The following is a 26,441-nucleotide window of genomic DNA, read 5'->3' as shown; positions in this document are numbered from 1 at the left end:
TACACAACATTGGAGTGTCTACTGCTTATATATAGTAGCAAACACGCTATTGACTATGCATGGAAGATCAGAAAATGGAGGTTCTATAGTAAATTCCGATGGTTTCATAACTGCAACAGCTTTTGGCTATGGAGGGATGGCCAGAGATCATAGTGGTAAAGCCATTTTTCTATGCAGTGGTAGAAGTGGAAACTAAAAAGTGGTCTATCCTGCATCAAGAAATGAAAGCCGTTGAAGTCTGCATAGCTGGTTTTTTGTTGCATAGGTGTATAAGGGTGCATATGTAGTCTAATTCTGGTATAGCAGTGCAGGGAGCAAATGGTAATATCCCCCTCCATGGCGTTACCTTAATATCGCTGATGCAAATGAAGGGACTAGAGGATAATTGGACTGGTGCCAACATATAAACATTGCTACAGCCTACAGGGAGACAAACAGAGTCAAACAGAGTATCTAGCTAGGAGATCTACAGCTAAAAGAATTGTCATACCCTGACAATCCTAATATCTATCGGTTGCAAATTAAGAGATTATAATTGAATACATTTTTTTCAAACAAATTTTACTAGGCATATATATATAGATTTATTACAATATATATTGCTTCAAAACCAGAGACAAATATTTATCAGAAGCATTCAAAAAAGATTCTAGGACATCTTAAGATCACCAAAATGATTCCCAAGATTTCCCACAGGATCTGGAACAGCTGACATGTTAAGATCCCTAAAATGATTCCCAAGATTTCTCACTACAACATCTGGAACATCCAGCTTCGACGTTCCACGCTGAGAGTTGTGTCGTGAAGCACTTTTCTTTTGTAAAACTTTCATCTGCTTCAACTTAGTTTTCATCTTTTGCCGGTGTTCACGCTCAATAAGTTTTGCCCTCGCTCTAATTACATCCTTCCTCGATTGACACATATCAAACTCCATACATAAAGCCTTACGCCTAGCGGTCATTTTTGCTTTGCCATTAATCTTATAATGTTTGTCATCCCTGAATTGAATACCATCTTCTCTACCGGCCAGTTTGAGTTGCTACCGGTCTTTTGAACATCCACCTATAAATCGCGCTTTCCTCATCTATACATCTCTCATAGAAAATTGACTGGAGCCACTTATAAACCAAATCTTTAGCAAGCTTTTTATTAGCAGTAGTCTCTTCATCAGATCTCAATAAACTCACAACAACCTTTCCAAGGCCAACTTTCTTCATATGCTCTGAACTATGTTCCACTAAATCGATTTCAAAATCAGTCAATATTTCCAATTATCTCGGTTCAATCGCACGTCGGGTAGGCTTCCATCAGGTAAAGGTTGAATCCAATTCTTTAAAACATTCAGCACTCCATGATCTATCATCTTCAGTTGAAGCTGTCTCTTCGAAAGAACTAGTGCAAGGGTAACTTTATAAATGTTATGCGAAGAATGAACTCTGAAGTAAACAAAATACACCGAGGGCCAATGTAAACAGTCAATTTTGCCGTCTGTTGGTTTTAGAACGTCTTTTAGCGTTAACTGTTGAAGATTGCTGCAATGGGAATGGTAACACTGTTCCTCCTCTAATGTCATCAGAATCATTCATCTTATCAAGTGTTCTTTGAGCTTCAACATAGACCGTAAGATCTCTAATCTACACCATTAACATGAGACTCTAAAATAAAACACAATTCTAACTAAATAAGTACATGAAGAAGTTTGGAGGTGGTTACAAATATACTATACCTGTTCTTCCAAATCCACTATTTGCTCATCCTTCAATCTCAGTGTCGATCTTTCCCTGAAAGAAGAAACATAAGTTGAATTTTGGCGCAGTTGAAAAACAACCATGGCCATACTCAAACTTCTATGATGGAGTCTCAACTGTCAAACATTGACACACTCAAATAGTGAAGGTAAAACCAAGTTCAATGCACAAGGTAGTTATGACCATTCATTGAGTGGCTACGATTATCAGTAAGAAATGACATTTTAGTACACTAGCAAGTAGCACCAGAACACATATTAGAAAGATGTGTCTGTGTGTCCGATTCGACTCTGAGAACTTTCCTATTTTTTAGGAATTATAAGAGTCCAACTTAGATTAGATACATACTAATAATAAAATTACTCCCGGACATAAATCCAAGCCAATTTAGAAATAGATTACAAATCAAATTAGAAAACCTTATCTAGAGAAAAAACACAATCGCCCACTATATAAAAGGGATTAAGGAGAAGTAGTATCTTATAACTTTTATGACCTCCGACTTATTTCATCTCCAATATCTAGCAGCCAAATTCTTATCTATTATTGATTGTCTGATAAAAGGTATGTTTTCTCTCTAATATTCTCTAACCTATTACGATACTGATTAAAAAAATCATAAAAAAAGTCAAGGAGATACAAGTATATAGATAGTAGATTGCATCCACAATCATCTTTTATATCATTGTTAGTTCGTTATGTATAATAAAATATCAGATCTTATTTAATGTTCCTGTTTTGAATACTTGGAATTCTCTACACATGCACCAAGTGCAATTGCGTGCACAGTTCTTTGGTTATTCTTCTCATACTTATTATCTATCAGATTGAACAACTACTTTCATATTATTAGGTCTGAAATTGCAAATATTAATTTTTATTAATATGTTATTGAAGTATGAACTCACAGTTATTATAAGAGAACACTGAAAATCTCAACTTCAGTACTTTACCAAGATAAACCATATATGTAGATATCGTGTACTATCAAACAGGAAATTAGCAGAAGGGTGCTTGTGAGTTCTCTAACCTTTCAGCTATAACAACAAGGGATCCCTCTCAAGACACCTACGGATTTGAGATCGTGGTCGATATTGGCAAGGATGAGAAACCTCCAAGTCCAGGAAGATCGTCGACATCTGCAGCTGGGTGACTACCTTTTGGGATGGTTATTTTGATTTGGATTGATGGTGTCTTCCATTGAGTTTCATATTATTTTCACGTATTGTATTAAATAGATAAAATGAAGTTGACTTACTTTAGTACAAATCTTGCAAAATATAATGGGCTTGAAGCCCAAGTTAAGATCACTAACTATATTTGGGACCTTAGGCCCGATAGTACAAATAGAAATTTCTAAACACAATCCGTGATCTAACTTACTTTCCAATTTTAGATAGTAGATGAAGTTAGAATCATACAAACACTGAACTTCTAATCACGTAGAAAAGCCTAATTAATTTACATAAATAAACCTATATATGTAGAAATTTATAATCATTCTGCCTTTCTCATTGCATAAACTAAAGTGTATTGATCAAGAGCATACGCATAGTAAACAAACGGTTAAGGTAAACAATTCTTCTTATCTTCTTCAATATTGTTTACCTATATAGCAAATAATTCAATTTAATCCAAATATCTATTCTTATGAGTTTCATATATTTAATTATGTTTTCCTATATACAAAATTATATTGCAGGGTAATGGAATACAAAAATTACAACTTATGTAAAAATAAGTTGCTAAAGGAAATTCTAGAAGCAGAACTTGATGTTCAACAAGATCCAGTGTACAACACAAAAGTAGAGAACGAACGATTCATCAGCAGTGTAACAGTACATGTACCAAAACACATATTCTTTAACAATGAAGACGTCATAGTTAAAGAATTCTTTGGAAGCCCTGCATATTCTATAGAAAAGGCACAAGATTCGGCTGCTTTTAATACTATCAAATTTATAAAAGATGAACGTGAAATAGAAATTGAAGACTTCAATTTCAAAGAACTCTTGAAGAAAAGAAAACAAGTTGAAGAAAAACAAATTCAGTTAGACACCATCAAAAACGTTATGCTAGATTGTATGATTGAAGAAAAAGAAAACAAAGACAAGATCTTTGAGCTCAAGGAAATAATTAAAGAGATGAAGAAAAATGAGAAAATTAGTTGCAAAGATATTAGCAACAAAGACAAGAAGAAGGATTTGAAAATAAAGAAAAGGAAAGCATCATAATGAATACTGCTTCTCATTTATGAAAGTTTGTCACTATTGAATCCGTCTTTAATTTGTGCTTTAAATTTCATATATGATTAACAACTATGTTTAGTGATAATCTTTTCAACTATATATGCTTTAATTTTATTTCTTGCTTGATTTCCAAGACCATTTTGTCATGTATGCCTGGAAAATGGGGTTGCATTGGGCCTTGCTGGGGGGTTCATTTATTTCGTTTATTTGAGTGCTGGGTACGTATTCCACCTTCAGAGGCAGGTGGCCAAGGTAAACACCGAGAACAGCCATCAAGTCTTTACAACTATTTTAATGATGACAAAATTACAAAAACAGCTAACTACTCATGAGTCATGATCATAAGTAGAATTGTAAATTAACATAAAGGGGACAAAACATATGTACGATCCACACTATATCTATCAAAACATGTCAATCTGTCAGAAGCACTAGGCAGCAAATGTGACTCTGAAGAGTACTAGCAGCCATCCCAGCCAATCCGTATATATAGTGGAACAGAGACACTCTTTATTATTTGTGTTATACATTACTTTGAAATTTGACCCGAGTATCTACAGCTAACATTCACATTTGTCAAACACGTTCGCATTGATGTGTAGTAAGTTTACTGAGTATTGGTCACAATCACAATATTGCTCGATCAAAACAAATGCTGCAATCAGGAGTTATTGGTTCAATCTCTTGCAATTCTACCAACATTATCATAATACTTACAATTCCCATTCGAAAGGGGAACTTCACGTATATTATTATTATAACCAACTTAATCCTCAACCACAAAACACATTTAAATTCGAAAATTAATAAGAAGGATTTTTGGTATAGGATTTTCTAACAACAATTTCTTAGACACCATCTATTTGGATCTGAATTTGAGTGTGCACAATTAAGTGATAAGGAACTCTGAATAACTCAATTCAAGAATAATTAATTTTAGTATGTTATAAATATTATGTAATAAATAAATAAATAATAAAATGATGATGAAATTTTAGGAGAATAATAATAATAATAATGAGCAAAAATAATTTTTAAATTATATTTCAAAAAGTATAATATTGGATCGAGGCCGGGCGTATGCCCGGGTTCAAAAACTAGCATATATTATAGCTCTCCCCCTCACAATTGAGGGAGAGTTTTGAGAGTGTCCACGTGGGCAAAACTAATTACGATAAAGTACACGTTAAAATAGGAAAATTAGCAATTCCAAATTCACGAAAACCCGAAACCCTTTATTCTCAAATCTCAATCACTCGGTCTCCAACTCTCTATAGCCTGTGAAAAAGACAATCTACGCTGCCAACATCACTTCTGCCTCTTTCTCTCCTCCCATTCCCTCAAGAAGAAAAAAAATGAATTTTTCAGAGTAAGATGTGTTTGGAGAAGAAGAAGAGAATCATCAGAAATTGAGTTATTATCAGGAGTACATCATCGGAACCTGGTCTCTTTGATTGGATATTGTGATGAAGAAGATGAACAGGTACTTTATCTGTTTTTCCTGCATTACCAAGCCTTTATGTGCTTCCTTGCCATTGTTGAATTATTAGATACGCACTTCATCTCCTTAGGTTCAGCAATAAACCCTACTAGGTTGTTGCATGGTTTATTTTATCTAGTAATGAAATTTGTTGGAGAAGAATTATATTTTTTGTGTTCTTATTGGGTATAAACAGATGTTGGTCTACAAATTTCTACCAAATGGCACCCTAAGTGATCACCTTTCTGGTAAGTTCGTTCATTATCTTCCTCTAATTCTAATTTTTTTGGTTCTGAAGCAATTTTTGTTTGATTTTTCTTCATAATACGCATCAATAACATATTGCTTTCACTTACCCATTTTATTTGTTTTGCAGGTTAGTGTTTCCCTCTTGACCAATACGAGTTTGAGCTGCATCTTCACAGACTACTAAGAGTTTAGATATGAGTTTTAACCCGTATGCTAAGACTGCTAGGAGGATGGCCCTTCTTGCCGAGGCGGAGCGTGTTAAGGCTAAGAAGGAGAAGCTTGACAAGAAAATGAAGGTTATACCCAAGGTATATCACATCTCAATTGTCATTTTAAATATTAAATTTCATGTGTACTAATTTTAAATTGTATATTACACTGTGTGAGTGCTTGGCATGTTTGTTTGGTTTTATAATCTTAGATTGTTGTGCCATTGTATTATAGGTTTTGATAGTACAAGTTAGAAAGTGAAGTGCATCTTCAAGTGTTTAGAGTTTGAAATGTAGTTCGAATTGGGTCTGCGTTGTAAAATCTGGCCTCAATGTTTTATGTTAGTCATTGTTTATTTTTTCAAAGCTAACACCAACATATATACGGATTCATTATTGTAAGTTCTTGCATCCTCTTACAAACTTGATGAGTTCTTCCTTGTTTTTACAATTTTTTTTTCTTAGCTCATTAGTATAAATAATTGGGGTTTATCCCATCCAGTGGATGGTTGATTTCTCTAATTAGGGGATATCTTTATATATAGAGAAGATGGTGGTGTAGAGATTTTATTTTATTTTTTTTAAAAAAAAAAAAAAATTGGTGCTCAAAGTTTTCTGTGATGGGTTAATTTTACATTACTCTTACGAGAGCGTATATGGCATCTACTATGTTGAACCTACAACAATATTACAGGGATGATTTGACGCTTGCTTCTTCTTTTTTCCATTTTATTTTTGATCAAATCACTATCTTAATATGAAGGCACCATTTTATGGAGATATTGAAATGTCTTACACCTAGGTACTCATGCTGATTCATAGCAATATATTGAGAGTTGGCAACGAACAGATGGTTTCTCAACTTCAGAGTTGAGGAAGTGCAGAATACGATACCAACTTATTGAAGTGGTCTGCGTATAGGGGAGAATAAAGCAAACAGTCGAGGTAGGTATGGTCTTTTTCTCATTTGTCTAAGAAACTTATTAAGGTGTGGTTTTGACTTCCTGTTGGATAGTTGGGGTGTTTTGAAGTTTTGTTGTTTTAGGGAATTCCATCGTAGATAGAAATTAAACTGTATATTGAAAAATGACATGAAACGAAAAATAAATGATGGACCTCGGTTCTCCAACATTTACCTTTATTAGTTGTAGATACCCAAAAATGTCTTGCATAACTCTTTGAAATGTTAAAAAATAAATTACATGTATATTCATTACTCATATTGAGAAGATATTAAGTTGAACATTGATCTAATAAGGATCAACTTTTTATGACAATTGGGATTTTTTTTTTGGATAAATCCCCTTTACGCGGTTTTTTGTTTCTCTTTTTGGGAAATGGACAACTTAAACAGTCGTCACACTGTGATCAACTTGCACTTGGTCTCTTACACTTCAACCAATTTTTTTGATAACTTGGTAAGTCTAATTTTGGACCGGTTAAAAACTCAGATTGACTATATAGACCTATGGCTTCTATTGATATCTTCGTGTTTTCACTGGTTAAACTAAATTTATAACTTCCTGTGGATTCATCTTGTGACGCGCATGTGAATTTTTATACTGTTTCGGTCTAATCATCCAAATTGACATCCTTAATTTCATGTAGTGTGATTAGCATTCTATAATGTATTGCAGTGTCACGGTGTTACCCCCATGATGATTGTGTTGAAACATACAAAAAGAAGAATTACAATCGATTGTATAGATTCAGATAGACTTTTGGGGATAACTTCGATTAGATTTGCAAAACCAGTTCTTGAGGGTTTTAGAATACATGAATAATATTTTAATACGAGATGCGAGACATTTCTTTGCCAATTAATAATTGAAAGAATCATGATTGTGTTGAGTTTACAACATTTTTTTTGTAGATTAGTACATGTCGTGAGATTATTTGATGATTGAATACACCAAAAAATTAGAATTTACATCAGACATTTACGTTATTCCAAATGTTGTTGTATCTGTATTCAGTTTTAATTAAATAGATTAAATCATCAAGTTAATTAGAATTGCTTAATTTAGGTGTGGTAGATAATATAGAATTCACATTAAGTTAAGAAGTCTTACATGATTATGACCCTCCTAACTAAAATCCTCATTACTCCTCCAAAATATGTGCATATTTGTTGTCCATAATCCAAATGGGAATTAATGGTTGAGCAAAAGTCATATATGCAGATATGCTCTTAGTGGGAAATCTTAACATAGCAAGTGGTTTATTCTGCATTTGTTGGTGTGTGATAAGAGCCCAAAACTGTAGTTTTAACCCTGTAACAGTCATACTTTTAGACCAATTATGTGAGTAATAATTAAAAGTTAATACTGATTACGTGTTTTTATGCATTTCAGGTTTCAAAGTCCATTATGTACAGAAATGTGCCACTTTAGCGAGATAAAGAAGAAAAGGACGGTTACTAAGGAGTTCCGTGATTAAAGGCCAAGATTCAAGAAGACAAAGCCTTTCTAAAGCCTGGTCAAAAGCTGAAAAGTTGACGCTGGCGTAAAATGCTTGTATGAAAAGTCGTGAGAACTTTCGAAGGCCGTATCTTTGGACTCAGACCTCGGAATTGGGCCTACCTTATGTCAAAACGACCGGCTTGGAAAGAGCTTTCCAATAGTCTAAGCCTTGACCCAATAAAAGGAGCAGAAGTGGACGAAAAGTCTGTTGAATCCAACTGCAGCTGAAGAGGCCTTTCTGGACTGAAATAATTGGGTTTTGGGCCTGATTCTCTGGCCCAAAACATGGCTCCAAGCCCATGCACGATTTTTGGATCTGAAAGTATAAAAACAAGAGCTTGACTCTTTGTTAATAGTAGCTAGTTAGACCTAAAACTATAGATAATTCTAGATCTAGTTTTCATTTAATAAAATTAAGTTTAGTTTAATTTCAATTATTATTTTAGATTAATCTTTAGAATCATTGTTCTTCATTAGTTTGATAAATAAAATAGCTAGTTTATCAATTTCGATTCTTGTCATTTACAATTGTTTAAATCTAAATTCCCCTATTACGTAGATAGTTAGACCTAGATTAGTTAGCCTTAATTAATTAGTTTTTCATATCTTGTTTTAGATCTAGTTCATGTTTAATTAATTACTTTAGAACAAGTTAGATTATTAATTTAGTATTTGAATCATTGTTTTATTATTCATTAGATTAATAAAATAGTGTTCTTGATAATCTAGTTTTATTTCCATTAATTGTTTAGTTTCAATTCTTAGATTCAATTACTTATCATTATTAGTTTCAATTAATTCTTGCATGATTAGTTTCCAATTGAGTTTAAATAAGCAAAGTTCAAATCTTTATATCATGTCTTGTTTGAATTCCATTGAGAATGATAGAGTGATGATTCTCGGCGTTGAGAAGCCTTGATGAAAGCTTGATTCCGATTATCGTAGAGTCGTCGTAATTTCCTTTCCACTCTAGAAACGATTAGTTCACCATGAGAATGGGTGTAATCGTTCACATGCTAGTTATGAATTGGTAGAAATGCCATGTGTAATTAGGGATTAGGAGTAACCAGATTGTTCTGCGAAGTAGTTCAATTCGGATTACGACAATTCGTCGTTAGTAGGATTAAGTCGAGTTAAGGTGGAATCAATCCCCCTCTAACTCCTTATCATAGAATCGACGTAGCATTCCCATAGTTGTTCTAATAGTCGACTAGTTGCATCTTGTGGGTAGTTGCATCGTAGTCTAGTTGCCATTTCGTAAATCTCTCATTAGACTTTAAGACCGATTATTTATACATAGAGAACATAGCATGCAGAAGGACTAGGAGTGGAACGAATCACTCTACTCCACTATATCTCATAGGATTGAGAGTAGAAATCTTTGATAAATTAGGCACATAAGATAGTTTTAGTTTACTTACGTTTTGAGTTTTATCGTTCATTTCGTAGGTAAACTATCTTTTTATGTTTTATCAGTGTGCAATAGGAGCATAATTCTGTGTTGTGCAGGTACTTCAAAATTGAAGCCGTACCGTGTCGGACACTCCGCATTTTAACTGAAAATGTCGTGTCTCCGAAGTGTCCTTGCCGTGTCTCAGTCGTACCCGTGCAACATAGGAGTATATGCTCAGTGGATTTTGGTTATAGGAGTTTAAAGGTATTGGGCTCTTTCTTATTGTCAAAAGTTTATTGCAAATTCTAAGGTATTGCATATCAGAGAGCTCGAGGAACTGGTAGAGACTACCCTAGCGTTATACAAAGTTATATAGGCCTTTCTGAATAGAAATGTTTAAGTGCTTTACAAGTTGTAATTCACTGCAAACTGATAGCCACAACCCCATAGCCTTATCGACACGCACTCACGCACACGCACACGCACAGATGCCTAGAATAAACACATAAATTTTAAAAAGATGAATAAATTATAGGATTAAGTGGAGTATCTACACCCTTGCCCTTGACTATATAGACCTGTGGCATCTATTGATATCTTCGTGTTTTCACTGGTTAAACTAAATTTATAACTTCCTGTGGATTCATCCTGCGACGTGCATGTGAGTTTTTATACTATTTCGGTCTAAATTGACATCCTTAATTTCATGTAATGTGATTAGCATCCTATAATGTATTGCAATGTCATGGTGTTACCCACATGATGATTATGTTGAAACATACAACAAGAAGAATTACAATCGATTGTATAGATTCAGATAGATCATATTGGGCAGACTCAGCCATTACAAATTATATAGTCAAAGAGTTGTAATGAAACATAGGATAAAATGTCTTATACATACATATTTGTTTTTTATTTGAAATATGTTTGATGCCAATAGCAGGACGTCGATAAAATTTAGATTTTCATGGAAAAACTTAAATTTGTTCTTGAGAGATGGTTGAATCCTCTACATAAGGCAAAGGGAAGGAAATCTTAATATAGCAAGTGGTTTATTCTGCATTTGTTTGTGTGCAATAGGAGCATAATTATGTGTTGTGCAGGTACTTCAAAATTGAAGCCGTACCGTGTCAGACACTCCGCATTTTAACTGAAAATGTTGTGTCTCCGGAGTGTCTCTGTCGTGTCTCAGTCGTACCCGTGCAACATAGGAGTATATGCTCAGTGGATTTTGGTTATAGGAGTTTTAAGGTATTGGGCTCTTTCTTATTGTCAAAAGTTTATTGCAAATTCTAAGGTATTGCTTATTAGAGAGCTCGAGGAACTGGTAGAGACTACCCTAGCGTTATACAAAGTTATATAGGCCTTTCTGAACAGAAATGTTTAAGTGCTTTACAAGTTGTAATTCACTGCAAACTGACAGCCACAGCCCCACAGCCTTATCAACACACACTCACGCATGCACACACACGCACACACACACACACAGATGCCTAGAATAAACACATAAATTTTAAAAAGATGAATAAATTATAGGATTAAGTGGAGTATCTACACCCTTGCCCTCATGCCGCCCACATCTATCCAACCAGATAGGTGGATGAAAATCAGTAAGGCTAGGTAAAAGGGACACTGCGCAAGCAATCTCCCAATAATTAAGGTTTCAAATCAACCCGCAAATCTAAGATACCTCATAGAGGGAAGACACATAAAAGTGTTGGAATTCGGGATGCCAAGAATGAGGTATGATAATTAAAACATAACATTTTACAGTTAGAACTGGTTACATTATTAAACTTCATTCCCATATTGTTAAGAAAATAAAAAACCATAAATTAATTACAGGTGAAAATTATGTAGGAGAGCTTCAATTGCATTTGTGGGAAGTAAGAAAATTTGACATCCCTGACTATGACGGTCCCCTCATCAATTGAGGGAGAGTTTTGAGAGTAAATTATGTGAAATCAGGAGCCAAAAAATTAATCTACTTTTTTTGTGCCGGCCTTTCTCCATTAACGAGAAGAGGTAAACCCCAACAAAAACCCCAAACTCTCTCACAAAGTAAAAAAAAAAAAAAAAAAAAAAAATTGTCGAACTCAATAGACCTTTGCCAATCAATTCCCCACCCGACTAATTCACCAGCCTAATTCAGGCTAATTGTCAACTGTCAACTGGGTTTATGTAAAAGAGAATGTAAAGGTGTTGTGAAAGAACAAAGTACACTTTAAAGTTTTCTTCCCTCCAATCTGAATACACCAACTTTCGTTGACTGGTGAAAGACATAGAAGCGGCTGGTCTGCATTTAAAATAAATCAAAGAGGAACACTGATTTGCCATGTGGCCCAATTTTCACTTATAGATGTCCATAGTGTATAGTCTATATTCGTTTGCGTCACTATGTTGGAAAATTCTTCCAATCATATCGCTCATGGGTGGTCTAATTTGAACTGTTAAAAAATTATAGGATCTGAATGTAAAAAGTAAAACAAATCAAGGAAGGAGTCAGGAATCTGAGATGAGGGGGTAGGAGTACAAAGTATAAACATTCAAAATAGGCTTAGGAGTTATATATATGCCTAGGAGGGGAGTGCAAGCTGCATACGCTTAGGAATTGGTTCCTGACTTCTTTGCATTTATGAGTTTTAGTGAGATTCTCAGATTAGGTACAACAGCACTTGGCTGAGTTGATCTTAAGTTTTCGACCCAACCCTAATTTGTCCAACAAAATATGATGCCAATTCAAATAATATCTTATTAAGATTAAGAAACCATAAACTACAGTAAACTATTAGCATAACATTAGACACAACATATGGAATTATTTCTTGAACATTTAGATTCAACTTGGAAAAATAACAAACATTTAACATATTTTTCTTTTCGGTTTCTTTTGTTCTTTGGGCTTAATATGTTGTTTCTTATTGATTTGATTTACAGGTTGTGATATGACAGAAGATGGCAACTTCTTTTGTTTTATTACTATGGAGATCTATTCTATAAGGTTTCCTTGGGAGGCCTCAAGTTCACCCTTGGCCGCCACACTTCGATTGGAGTAAGTATAAAAATTTGCCTTTTATTACCTTAATGCCCATGCCCATGCCCGTTTTCCTTGCCAAACAATACTGCAGGGTATCAGACATTCCGAAACAAGAAGAGTTGATTCTTATTTGACTGACATCAAAACCCAACTGAAATGCGAGATTTCTGACTAACCACTCCAGGGTAGGTCATATTAATAAACTTCTGCATGTCTATACTCATGCATGAGGAGGTTTCTGAACGTATTGCTAATAATCTCATTAAATATTTTTTTTTTCTTTTAAAACAAATTCTTGAAGCGCTCCCTAGAGTTTTATCAAATTATTATAATATAACCGTTGTAGTTGTCATATATATTATAGAAAATCTTGGTTGACTGTTTTGTATGTTTTTGCCAGATTTTTGCAACCATGATAAGTGAACCTATACCAGGGATGAAGACAATTTTCAATTTCATTATTCCTGACTGCAATTTCGGTAAAGTGGGTAATTTGGATTATGTGTTACATTTTTAGTTCAACTTTATCGTTGGAACCTTAAGTTTTCTACTTGATTTTGGCATTATTTTATGCATATGCATGCTTATTGTTGGAGTATTTCAAATTGTCTAACAGTAATGGTGCCCCATGTCTTCCAGCACTCATTGCAGTGCACATGTTGGTGTTCCTTAATCTCGCGTCTCTGACTTTAATAATGTTACTTTATTTAAGAAATGCTTTGGGGGCAAATATAGGGTTTAAACTTTTAATAGTGCGCTAATTTGAGTTAAAACCCTTGAGTTCCAAACTTTTGGTTTTGATTGATTTGTATAACTTTAGGGATGTTTAAGAACGTGTTTACTATTTACTTTTGGCCATTACTCTCCATGTACCATTACTTGGCCGCATAACTGTTGTTCTTGATTGTTAGAAACTATGAAACTTTATTTGGGATGTCTACTGTTTTTGTTACAGGTCGAACTACAGTATCAGAATATGTTCGTCGGAATCAGTTCAAGTTTGAGGTTGACTACAATGCCGGTTGTTGACTTCTCATGTATGTTAGGAAGAGATGATCTGTCTATTGGAACTAATGTTTCCTTCAACCCTCCAACAAGGAAATTAACCGAGGGCAAGTATGTGTTGCGCTTTACCATGCCCGGTTACATTTTCTCCTGTAGTTTGTGAGTACTTTTCCCACTTTATAAGGTTCTAATGTTAAAATTACTCAATGTTTAATGGGGAGTGTCACTAAACTTTAGTTTGTTGCAAAAGCTTTCTTTTAGTACATTTTTACTACAAGGAGAAATAGAAAACAATGTTTGCATATGTTGTACCTGTCCTAACCTTGAGCGCACGATCATTATAATGTTGAACTTTTTTTTATTGGACCTTGACTTGGGCATCATAGTTGGAGATTTGAGTTAATATCATTTTTTTCTTCTTGTAGATATCATGGCTGGGACCAGTTGAGGCTTCCTTTGCTTCACCATAGCTGATTCGTGGTGTCAGGTTCCAAGTATTCTGTGCTTCTGGTACATTCTTTTGCATTAACCTCTGTTGTTTATGCATATGTCACCAATCCTCGCCTTTGTTTTAACCCCCAGATTCAACTTGGAAAAATAACAAACATTTAACATATTTTTCTTTTCGGTTCCTTTTGTTCTTTGGGCTCAATATGTTGTTTCTTATTGATTTGATTTACCGGTTGTGATATGACAGAAGATGACAACTTCATGTTGCCATCTTACATTCTTACCAACGTTTAGAGTTCGTTGGTGATGCTGCTTTGGGGATTGCTTTTGCAAATTTCGTATATATCACATACCCTGATCTTGATCCGGGCCAACTCTGGCTTCTTCATGCTTCCAATATTAATACTGAAAAGCTTGCTCGCGTTGCAGTCCGACATGGCCTTTTTCATTTTGTTAGGCACAATGCCCCTTCTCTTGATGCAAAGGTACACAAACTTAGAATATTATGTTGGTTTTAAACTTTAAATATTTGGTTTGATCATGCTCTGATACTCGGGTTTGTATATTGTTTTGGTAGGTTAATGAATTTTCTTTAGCAATTAAAAAAGAAGAACAAGCTTGCGAGATCTCAGCGCATGGAGGAAAGGTAAAAGCGCCAAAAGTCCTAACGGATATCGTCGAACCCGTTGCTGTGACTGTATACGTGGACACCAAAATTGATTTGAAGTTTCTGTGGGAGAACTATGTGATTGTGTTTTCATAATTTCATACATCTTTCGAATGTTAAATTACTATGTGATTGCTGCGCGCGGCTTTGTTGTTGTTTCATATAGGAGAGTTATTACCGATTTATTATTGATATGATCAAATGAGTTGCTGCAATCAGTATCATCAGAGAAGTCAGTATTTCAGATATTAACTGAGAAAAAAACACTCCGTGCTAGCCAATCAGATTTACTGATAATAGGAATTATCATGGTTTACTCCAACATCTCAATCTCCTACTTACCTATATGATGGATAACAAAGTGCTTATCCTAAACTGTTTTACGACCAACAACTATAAAGTGTAACAAATATACATTATGGAACGTGCACTCTGTCTTCAGTAAACTACACAATAGCTATGAGAGTGTTTCACAGATGTCTAACATATGGGTGAAACGTTTTGTTCGCTTGAATCATTCACAAAATCACAAGTTATATGTACCTAATGCAGGTGATAGATCACAAAGAATCCTTTTTCAGAATCGTGAGAAACTAACAATAACACAATGAATGTATAATGTCCTAGCACAACAGAAACACCGAAGGAACATACAAAAAATGCAAGCAGCAATTCAGAAAATATACGTGTAATACAATCGTCTATAGTTGCCATTAGAGTATCCCGTGAACAAGTTCGATAAAAAATGCATAATTTTACTTTGTTGTGATCCATAAAAATGCACAACTTATTCCGTGCTATAGTGCTATAATAGATTAGTTAATTGATATGTATTAGTTATTGGATATGGATATGGATTAGTTAATAGATATGGATACGAATTAGTTAATGGATCAACAACAGAATTCTTATGCTATACAACTGCTGTCATATTAAAATATATATAAAGACATCAATATTCATGAAGCATTCAACAAAAACCTATTGAAAGCATACGCCAATATACAGAAAGAAATCCTAAGAAAACACATCAATATTCACGAAGCACACACCATCATTAAAAGGTTTACGAATTCCTTCCACTTCCTTCTACTGAAAGTTCGTTTTTTTTTCCCGAACTGAAGGTTTTTCCTGGTACACCATCTTTGAAAGGACTCCAAATTCTTTCCACTGAAGGTTAGTATTTTTTTACTGTTAGTACATATTCCAGGAATTTCTTACAGAAGATTGATTACTGCATGGCAGAAATAACATAATTCTTCACCAAAAAAAAAAATAACATAATTATCATTGTCAATCTGTAAAAGTAGTAGACCATTACAAGAAGCAAGAATCGTCCCTTTGAGATTTCTTAGTTTCTCTTTCAAAATCTTCCCATCTTTTATGTTGATGAAATATTTGTGAACCTGTTGCTGGTATTGTAAGCGTTCTTGGATGATTACACAGTCATACCTTATCCAGAACTAAGGCTTTGTTGGAGTATGAAATAAGGATCGGATATCATGTTAAACCATTGCTTGCATACGTGCGCCTCAACTCACTTAGTGAATTAGCTGGAACTACTAGAAGAACTGTGGTGATAATGTCATCGTTAAGATGTTGGCTATGATTTTGCTGTTTTGCTGATTCTATTGCTTCACCACTCTGACCACCACCATCACTAATACGCCCCAATCCACCAATTCCAGATTTATCCACACTGACACCTCCAATTAAAACACCTCCTATGGCCGGACCAAAAGCTCTAAAAATAGACATTCCAGTCATAGAAATGCCATTTGCAGCTCCTCTTTGGTGGTGGTCCTGTCCTTATAGTGAGAGATGTGCGTCCAGAAACCAGTAGTTATGATGATGTACAACTTATTTTCAGAAAATGGAGAGGAATGTGTATAAGATATGTGGGAAATATTACCACAACATTGTTCTGCATAACTAATAGTCCAGTGGTAATGGATACCTAGTAGAAAACACATGATAAAAGTAAGAAATGTTTTTATCCTAAAATACAAGTAAAATTTTTATGATGGTGAGGAGTAAGGACGAAAAAAAATTATGAAATCCATACTACGTACTTGGAAGACATTATTCAGAAAAGTTTCATAATTTAGTAAAAGTGAAAGATTGAACCCAGAAAGCTTAGCTATGAAAGGGTAACTTGCTAGCACCGGTATAGTCAAAACCTTCATGCAATAAGAACGTGAAACAAGCAACTTAAGTCAGTTATCCATGTTAAAAATAAAGACAAACTCCAAAACAAGAAAGAAAAAGATCTTGATAACATACTGCTGCAATGCGAGCAGCCATGATAGGACCAAGAATTCTTTCAACTCTTGGATATAGAAGAGTTTGAGAGATTAGAAGTCCAACACCTAATAATAGATAAATAAGTAAGTAACACTACCACGTGCACAAGAAATATCATATCACTAAATTCAAATATTTGTTTGATTCTCTGCTTTAACTTACTCCTTTTCTTTCCAGGCTTCCAGCAGTATTATGTTCTACATGATTTCGGTTGACGAGAATTTATCCAGCAGAAAGCGATGGACACCAACAACAATCCAACTTGAAAAAATGCATCAAGTATTTGATCAATTCAATGGAAGTCCAAATAAAGAGATAATTAACCATTTGAAAGCTGAACTAAATCAACACGGTAATGTTTCAGAAAAAAACATAGTTACTTGGTTTCGCAACATGCGTGCTAAGTTGAAAAGAAAACCACTCATTAACGCAGAGAAAGATTCGGATGAAATTCAAGTAGAGATTGAAATTTCTCCAAAGAAGACCAAGCCTAATAATATGGAAGAAACTTCTGGTGACATTGTTCCTTCACAAGAAAGTATGTCTTAACTTATAACTATTCTGACAAGTACTTTATATATTCATCATAATAATATTACTCTTAAATTGCAGGTCAGCATCAAGTATCAGTTAGAAAAACAACAACTACAAAGTCTACCCCAGTCAAAAGAAAATAGAGGATGAAAACACAGAAGAGAAGTTATAAATCTAATCGTCTTAGTAGAATGAAACATTTTGGTAAATATTTTCTTCTTATGTATTCAATTTATTGTTCTTATAGCATCAAATATATACTTTATTAAATGACATATTATTATTTTTTAAACAGTATCTATGCCCGGAACAAGTGAAGAAGAAGCTAAAATAAATAGAGCTAAACAAAAAGAGATGCTGAATTTGAAGAGCATTGGAAACGATAATTACATTGACGATGAAAGTGATGATGATTAACTATCACAAATGAGTGGATCAGATTCCGACATTGAAGTGGACAATGAAACTGAAGTTTCCATTTCACGTGGAATAGATGTCTCACATAAAAGTAATTTTCTTACAGCAATGTTTTATATTCTTATTATAATTAAATTCTTTAATTTTAATTAACTTTTTGCCTTGCAGGAAGTTGTTTTGAGCCTTTGGATTTTGGATGTCTAACATCCATATGTTCTCACTATGGAGCTATTGTCTGGTTAATATGGCTTTTAGATTAATAGGTTAATATGCAGTAGTTGGAAAAAGAAAAAATATTAGCATGAGAGAATACTATGCTTTTAGATTACAACTCAGACGCAATGAAGGCCAGACTATAGTTCGTGGGAAAAAATTGAGATAGCAACTTTGTGTAGATGCTTCTACAACTGTTGAACAAAATAGAATGGATTGGGTTCGAAATAATCAACAAACGATTCGGGCAGAATTGTATCAAGGATTAGTAGATGCAGTTGTTGCTGGTGACATGATGCCTGGTACTGTAGGCAAACGGTTAGTTCTTCCTTCATCTTTCACAGGTAGTTCGCGGTACATGGTACAAAACTATCAAGATGCCATTGCAATATGCAGGCACACAGGTTCCCCAGATCTCTTCATTACTTTTACATGCAACCCTAAATGGACAGAAATTCAGAGATGTATTGACATGATAGCTCCTGGTTATAAACCAGAAGACTTTCCCGATATTGTTGCAAGAGTTTTTGAGATAAAATTGCACGAACTGATGACTGATTTACAAAAGCGCAAGAAATTTGGGAAGGCTTGGGCAGGTAGCCTATATACTATACTGTTTTAAATAATTTAAAAAGTCATAATATTTTATGAAAATATTAATAAATACGGGTTTTGTTAATGTTTTGCAACATTATACACAATTGAATTCCAAAAGAGAGGTTTACCACACGCTCACATTTTACTTTTTCTGGACAACGCTTCGAAGCCTACTATTCCTTCACTAATCAACAAGCTCATATCAGCAGAATTACCTGACCCAATTGGTGACAAAATTGCCTATGATTTAATGCTAGAATTCATGACACATGGGCCATGTGGAATAGAAAACTTAGATTCCCCTTGCATGAATGAGAAAAAGTGTACTAAGTTCTATCCAAGACCGTTTAGTGAAGAAACAACTATTGACGAAAATGACTTCACAGTTTATAGGAGGCGGAATAACAATCGAAAGGGAATGAAGAAGAATATAGAAGTTGATAACAGATGGGTTGTTCCACACAATGTTGATTTGATAGTTAAGTACCAAGCTCATATTAATGTGGAACACTGCAACAAGGGAAGATCAATCAAATACCTTTTCAAATACATTAACAAGGGAAGGGACAGGGTGTAACGCCCGTATTTAAAATACGTATTTATTTTATTAATTAATTAATTAATTAAATTATTTATTTAAAAATCGGCTGGATTGGATTTGGGATACGCGGGCCTGATTTTTGGGCCCGAGTCTGTTTTGGGCTTGGGTTTCAAACCCAAGTATATATTCGTATTGTTCTGGAGAATAGGGTTCTAAGAAAAATAAAATAATAAAAATGGAGGCTCGAGCGTTGGAGCGCGACGACTCGGACTCGGAGAAATTCGTAGGAGCTGTGAATACAGGTGAGTAGATTAGTTTTTCTATTTCACATATAATTGTACTGTTCAAAGTTTTCGTTCATTATTCGGTTATTGTTATTCGTCCTGTAGTTGTTAAAATTGGTTTAAACTGTCTTTCGAAATTATTCTGTTGAAACTTTGAAATTGACATTTAACTGTCGAAGTTGGATTGGGCGCGTCGTCGCGAGCCCAAGATAAGGGAATGGTCTTGCCGTACTGCCCTTATTGTTTGTTTGAATTTTTTTTCTGTTGCAGTGGGTTTGAATTGGTGGTCGGACTGTTGGGATAGGTTGTAGGTGATGGCGTGCTGGAGAATGGATGCTGGCGAAGCTCGGAGAGGTGCGTTAATAGCAGCGCGAAATCTAGATCTAGTTTTGAGGAAGTATATGAATTGAATGATTTTGGGTTTTTTGGTTTTGTTAAAGTTGTAGGGGTTGTTAGGGGGATTAAAACCGCTTGTATAAATTGGGTAGTCGTGTGGAGGCTTGTTGTGGCCGGATTTTGGTGGCTGGTGGAGCTGCTGGAGGAAGGAGATGATGACTTGGGCTTGGGCCTGGGTCGGTTTCTTTTGGGTTTGGTTGGTTTGGTTGGGCCGAAATGTTTTAGTTTTGTTTGGGCCCGATTTAATTAAGTTTTGGGACCAGTTTTAGTGTTAGTTTATGGGCCAGTTTCATTTGTTGTTGGGCCCGATTCTATTTTGTTTTGATTGGGTCGGTTTCAGTTCAATTCGTTGGGCCGAACCCATTTGTGTTTTGGACCAGTTTAATTAGTTTTCTTTGGGCCGGTTTCTAATTTTATGTGGGCTTGTCCTTATGTCCCCAAATTGGGTCAAGTAGAATAAATGAGTTGGTTTTAGACTTCCGGGTTCTAAGGTTTGGGCTTGGCCAGTTGGGTCCGAACCATTACCTTGGTCATGAGCCCATGAGCCATGCACCTTGACCTTAGCCGTGAACCATGGCTATGACCCTGAACCAGTCGAACATGGAAACGACAGTTTGACTTTGACAATGACAGTTTGACTTTGACCATTGACTTTGACCTTTGACCGTTGACTGTGGAATGTTGATTTTTCCAGTTTTTCGCATATTTGATTTTATGGACTATTGTAATAATAAAATATTGTCGAACATTGTATAATCTTGTTTGTCATTATCTAATTAAGTTTTGACGTGAGTAGTGTATAAAGCATATATATATTGGGCTTTGATGGTGGACTGTGGACTGTTTAATTGTGCTACATTTTATGTTATAAATTGTATGGACAAATCAAATGCTAAAATGTTGTGGAGGCTTGTATAAATTTGGTGGTTATTATCTAATTAAGATTTGACGTTGATATTGTGACATTATATAATATGTTGGGATATATATATTATATGCAATAGTCTTGGAGGAATAAATGTATAAACGCTCCATTATTTTATATGTGAGATGCTACTATAAGATAGTATAGTATGTGTGGATATTTTCCCACGGGATTATGGCTTAGTGCAATAATATATTGGCACGTGAAAGAATGATAATGGTTATGAGATATATTGAGATATTTCTAAATATTGTGGCTTAGTGCAATAAGATATTTAACCTGCATGTGATATAGTTGAATGATTATGAGTCATAAATGTATGACACCTGAATAAATTACGTAACGAAAATCCTAGAACTTGACTACCACAACTCATGTGATTTGCCTGTGTGGGCGTATGTGATATGATTGGCCCTTGTGTAGGGTGTATATATATGAGATGTTGATTGACCCATGTGTTGGGCAATCGTAGCCGAATAGTGGCTTGATTATTCCGTTAAAAATATTGGAACGAGACGCCAGCGATATTTTATGCGAATAGTGGCGATTACTTACATAATGGCTTCCGTGTGAGGGTTACCTGGTGTGCGGCATCCCGCTCAGGGTAGTTACGCACGGAGTGGTTCATTATGTAAGGGGAGGCATGTGGATGTACATGTTCGGCTTTGGGTAGCGATTGTGGTAGCGAGGGAAACTAGGTAAGACATAGATACGATGTGAATTTTAGGGACACACAAAGAAAACCTTAAATAATATAATTATGGTAATATGTTGGTTATTTGTTTAGTTAGAACCTAAGGCGCCTCGATGGAGGAACTACATGCCTTATTTATGATGCGTATAGTTTGTGGTGTGGTTAGTGGGAAGTTAAGGCGCCTCAGTGGAGGAACTACCTGCCTAGATTATTGTACTTAAGGATGATGTATTAGTCGTGGAAAGTTAAGGCGCCTCGGTGGAGGAACTAACTGCCTTATAGATTGTGTATATATATGTATAAGTATATGTTTTATTTTAGAGCTACTCACACCAGCATTTTTATAATGCTGACCCGATTTGCATGTTTGCTTATCGGGTGTGTTCATTAAATGAACATAGTTGATAAGTATTGACAGGTGTAGTGTTGAAGAAGATTGGTTCTTTGCTTTAGCTCGCATTTCAAGATAGGTTGATATATAGATTTTCAGTTGAGATAAGGTTATTTGCATTTTCATTTATAAATTTTTGTAATGGAGATGACTTTTGTTTAAGTTGAAATTTTTATTGGTTTTTAATTATCCGCATTATTTAAACTATTTATTATGGGTTTTTGGGAGTTGAGAGTGCGTCACACCTCGGAGATCGAAGAGTCGGGAACAAATAATGTTTTTCCGAATTCTGTCAAAATTCGGGGTGTGACACAGGGCTACTGCAATTATTGTTGAAAACATGGTTACAGACAAAGATAGTACTCATCAAATAGTAAAGGACGTTGATGAAGTTGCAAACTTCTTAGGCTCACCGATTCTTATCTCCTACGGGCGGTTTGGAGACTATTGAAATTTGATATTCATCTGAAAGACCAGCGTTGAAAGGTTACCATTCCATATTGAAGGTGAACATTTGGTTTATTATAGTGAGAGAGATGATGCAAGAGATGTAGTAAAGAGGAAATCTTCATCAAAAACCAAGTTCACAGAGTGGTTTAAAGCAAATGTTGAGTATCCAGAATTAGCTAGGGGTCTTACGTATGTCGATTTTCCTACTAAATTCGTATGGGATAAAAAGGAAAGGAAGTGGAAGCCAAGAAAAAATGGGAAGAAAATTGGACATGTCTACTACACATATCCTACTTCAGGAGAGAGATTTTATCTGCGGCTGTTGCTGAATATCGTCAAAGGTCCTTTGTCTTATGAAGATATTAAAACTGTTAATGGAAAAGTATATCCAACTTTCAGAGCAGCATGTCAGGTATATTTTATTACATATTCCATATTAACTTTTTTTTTTATATTGTTTTCTCGCCTAAAATATGTTCCATATACTTTTAGAAGTTCAAACTGATTCATATGTACTATTTAAAAAACATTGTTATATATTATTATGAAATTATACATTTACCAGCACAAAGCTCCATCACTAAGTGTACATAATTCTCATCGTCATAATTCGGGTGGCCAGACAACCTTGCCATTATTTCTATCTCAAGCTTGATACTACGAAGATCTTTTGCAATGACCAATCTCTCCTTGGCTATAGACTTACATGCCAAAACCTCTCTAGTCTATGTTCATGTTTTAAAAACCAGCACACAACTCGCACACAACATTTTGTTACTACTCATTATGATTTATTTTAATATTGTATTTTCTCTTACGATATTGAAAAGAAAAAAGAAAAGAAAACAACTGAAGTACCTTGAAAGTGGTATCCGACAAATTCAAGTAGGAAGCCTGCCAAAGTGCAAACATTAGTAAATATTTACTGTCAAGGAATTCACCCATATTAAAAAGAAATTATATCAGAGTGCAAACCTCTAAAGATGCCAAGTACTCGGTCTCATTGTGGTGAATAGTGTTTGCTATGGAAACCGCACAATCTTTGGGTGACAGAAAGTAAATGTTAATGTCAGCCCTATGCAGTTCAAGATTTCAACACTTTAGAGTTTAGACATAGTAACAGGAGGGGGAGGGGGAGGGGAACGAAGCGTCTAATTTATAAGAAAATGATTGGTTGTACATGATTTTCTGTTCATCAAATATCAAAACCAAAGAGGAAAATATGCACATGGTAAGACAGGTACAAACAAAGGAGGAAGAAAAGCATTATGGAAACACATGGGGGAAGGATAGGAAAAGGTCAAACCCAATTGTTCTAGATATAAGTTTTTCTTCACTGGTCATGTAAAGTTAAACACTTTGTAGTGCTGGATTGTTCAAAATGTTATTAAACTGAAAGCTATTATAAATACAGAAATAGTAGTACGTATTAATCATAAAACCTCAGCTCATTTATGATAGTTTACTATTAAAATGCAATTCATATTGTTACATTATTATTCTAATTTTTCATTTTTATATCAAGGCACATGGATTACTTGAGGACGACAGCGAATGGGATGACGCTATGGAGAAAGCAAGTCATTGGCAAGTTCCAAAATCTTTAAGACAATTGTTCGTCACATTGATTTTGTTTTGTGGGGTGACATATCCTGAAAAACTTTGGGAGAAACATCAAAAGCACCTTGGAGAAGATATTTTGTTTCGATATAGAAAGAAGAACAATAATGAGAATCTCCAACTCACTGAAGAACAGATTAGAAATGAGACTCTCTATGAGATTGAACAAATTATGGCTGAAAAAGGATTATCTCTCACAAACATTCCTGATTTCCCAAAATTTAATATGTCTTCAAGAATCTCCACAGATAACAGATTGATTGCTGAAGAATTAGACTACAACTGCAATGAGTTGCGAAAGGAATATGAGATTCTTAACAACGGAATGAACGCTAATCAACATGAGGTATTCAACTCGGTTAATGATGCAGTTCAATCTCAATCAGGAGGTGTTTTTTTCGTGTACGGATGCGGAGGAACTGGCAAAACATATCTTTACAAAACAATTATATCTAAACTTCGGTCTGAAGGAAAGATTGTTCTTGCAGTTGCGTCATCTGGGATAGTTGTGCTCCTACTTCCAGGTGGAAGAACTACTCACTCTAGGTTTAAAATTGTTATTCCGACTAATGAAAACACCAATTGTGACATCTCTCAAGGGACATTATTACACAACTGATAAGTGCTCAAAAGTAATGATTTATAACCCCAATTATGTGTATGTTAGTCTCCATTTTATATTTAAATATTCTAATATGATGCAATTTAAGTTTTTGCAGGTCAAAGAACATAAATATGAAATATGGAGGGAAAAGAAGTCAAACAAGTCAAAAAGGAGTCACCGAATTACAAACTAAAGGCTGGGGCAAAATGTCATATTTGTCTCCATAAGTGCCAAGCCTAATGGGACTCTAAAAGAGGATAATAATTGAGTTAGAAGAGTCTTCAATCTGATCTCAAAGACTTAATTTCAACTTCATAGGAAGATGAGATCAACATGGAAAAGAAGTCGGAGTTTCACAAGAATTAGGAAACTGAAAGCTGTCAGAAGCTGCAACTTGGGAAATAGCCTGCAGGGCAAAGTGGGCCACGTCCAACTTTGGTCCAACCGAATTTAACTTTTCCAGGATTTCTTCTAGAAAGATTACAGAGAGTTTGACACCAAATAAACATAGGATTCAGATCTCTATCCAAACGAGCATGTAAGCCAATATATAAGGCACAAAAACCTGAGTTTATATGATCTAGGAAATTTAGTGTTTGCATCTTAGATCTAGAATTAAGAGAAAAGAAAGTTCAGACCTTTTCACCATTAATAGCTATAAAGATTATTCCTTTTCATATTGTGTTCATAGCATAGTATGAGGGGTTAATCTCCCTTCTCTTAGGAGGGGAGATAAAGCCTTTTTCGTATGTTTTAGTTTAGTTCTTCTTCTATCATGTTTTAGTTTAAATCCCTCATTGAGTTTCTTCTTATTCGTCCATTGATCTAACGCTCCTATGGAGGTTAGGAGATCTTAGGGTAATTCATGATTGTGTAGAGCCAAATACCACAAACCCTAGATTCTTTTCTTCTAGTTTTTAGTGTTCTAGTGTGATGATTGGATTCTTTATGGCACCTCAATTAGTTGTATGGTTAATGCCACATGTGGATTTTCCATGACACCTAGAGTTGTATATTGAATGTCACTTAAAGCACAATTTGGTTAGATAGAAGATATCATTGGAGATTGAAGAAGTATTTAATGGAAAGATAGAAAGCACGTTGAAAGCCACATATTATCATCATGGTTATGAACATAAGGTTTGTAGGTATGGTGAGTTTCTATTGGTGATTTATATTAAGCATGATAGGTAGATCTATTAGACTAATTCTATGATTTTGGTGGATTCATCTCTCCCAAGATATTCTCTCTCTTGATTCATATTTATATATTTAATTTAGTTTAGTTTATGCATAGTTTAAATCTCAAATCAAATCAATTATATATTCATCATTACTTAGCCACATCTTTTACTTGCATCCATTAGAGTAACTTAGATTAGAAATTTCTATCATCATCACTTAATTATTTAGAGTAGGATTGATACCTTGCTAGCCACTATACTAATCAATATTTAATAGGTTAAGTAAGATTTGCAAAAGATACGTAACACAAACAACGACATATAAATAATTACGT

At 34.7% G+C, this 26,441-nt stretch overlaps 1 protein-coding gene and 1 long non-coding RNA gene across 3 annotated transcripts; both read left to right on the top strand.

Annotated features, from left to right (window-relative positions):
- The first annotated feature begins 13,229 nt into the window (after nt 1-13,229).
- LOC147502766 (uncharacterized) lies at nt 13,230-14,400 on the top strand. 2 transcript variants are annotated; one of them, XR_015221793.1, is made up of 3 exons: nt 13,230-13,309; nt 13,786-13,867; nt 14,261-14,400. It is a non-coding gene; the product is annotated as an uncharacterized LOC147502766 (long non-coding RNA). The 2 variants fall into 2 exon arrangements; XR_015221792.1 differs by having other exon boundaries at nt 13,230-13,314.
- Nucleotides 14,401-18,631: 4,231 nt separating this feature from the next.
- LOC147502765 (uncharacterized) lies at nt 18,632-24,937 on the top strand. The gene is made up of 3 exons (XM_086604609.1): nt 18,632-19,016; nt 22,755-23,110; nt 24,224-24,937. Exons 1-3 carry the CDS (start codon nt 18,632-18,634, stop codon nt 24,935-24,937), a joined length of 1,455 nt encoding a protein of 484 aa, XP_086460735.1.
- Nucleotides 24,938-26,441: the final 1,504 nt, after the last annotated feature.

Source organism: Coptis chinensis, chromosome 4, assembly GCF_015680905.1.
Source record: "Coptis chinensis isolate HL-2020 chromosome 4, ASM1568090v1, whole genome shotgun sequence".
Lineage (NCBI taxonomy): Eukaryota > Viridiplantae > Streptophyta > Magnoliopsida > Ranunculales > Ranunculaceae > Coptis > Coptis chinensis.
This window is presented reverse-complemented; position numbering and strand designations above follow the sequence as displayed.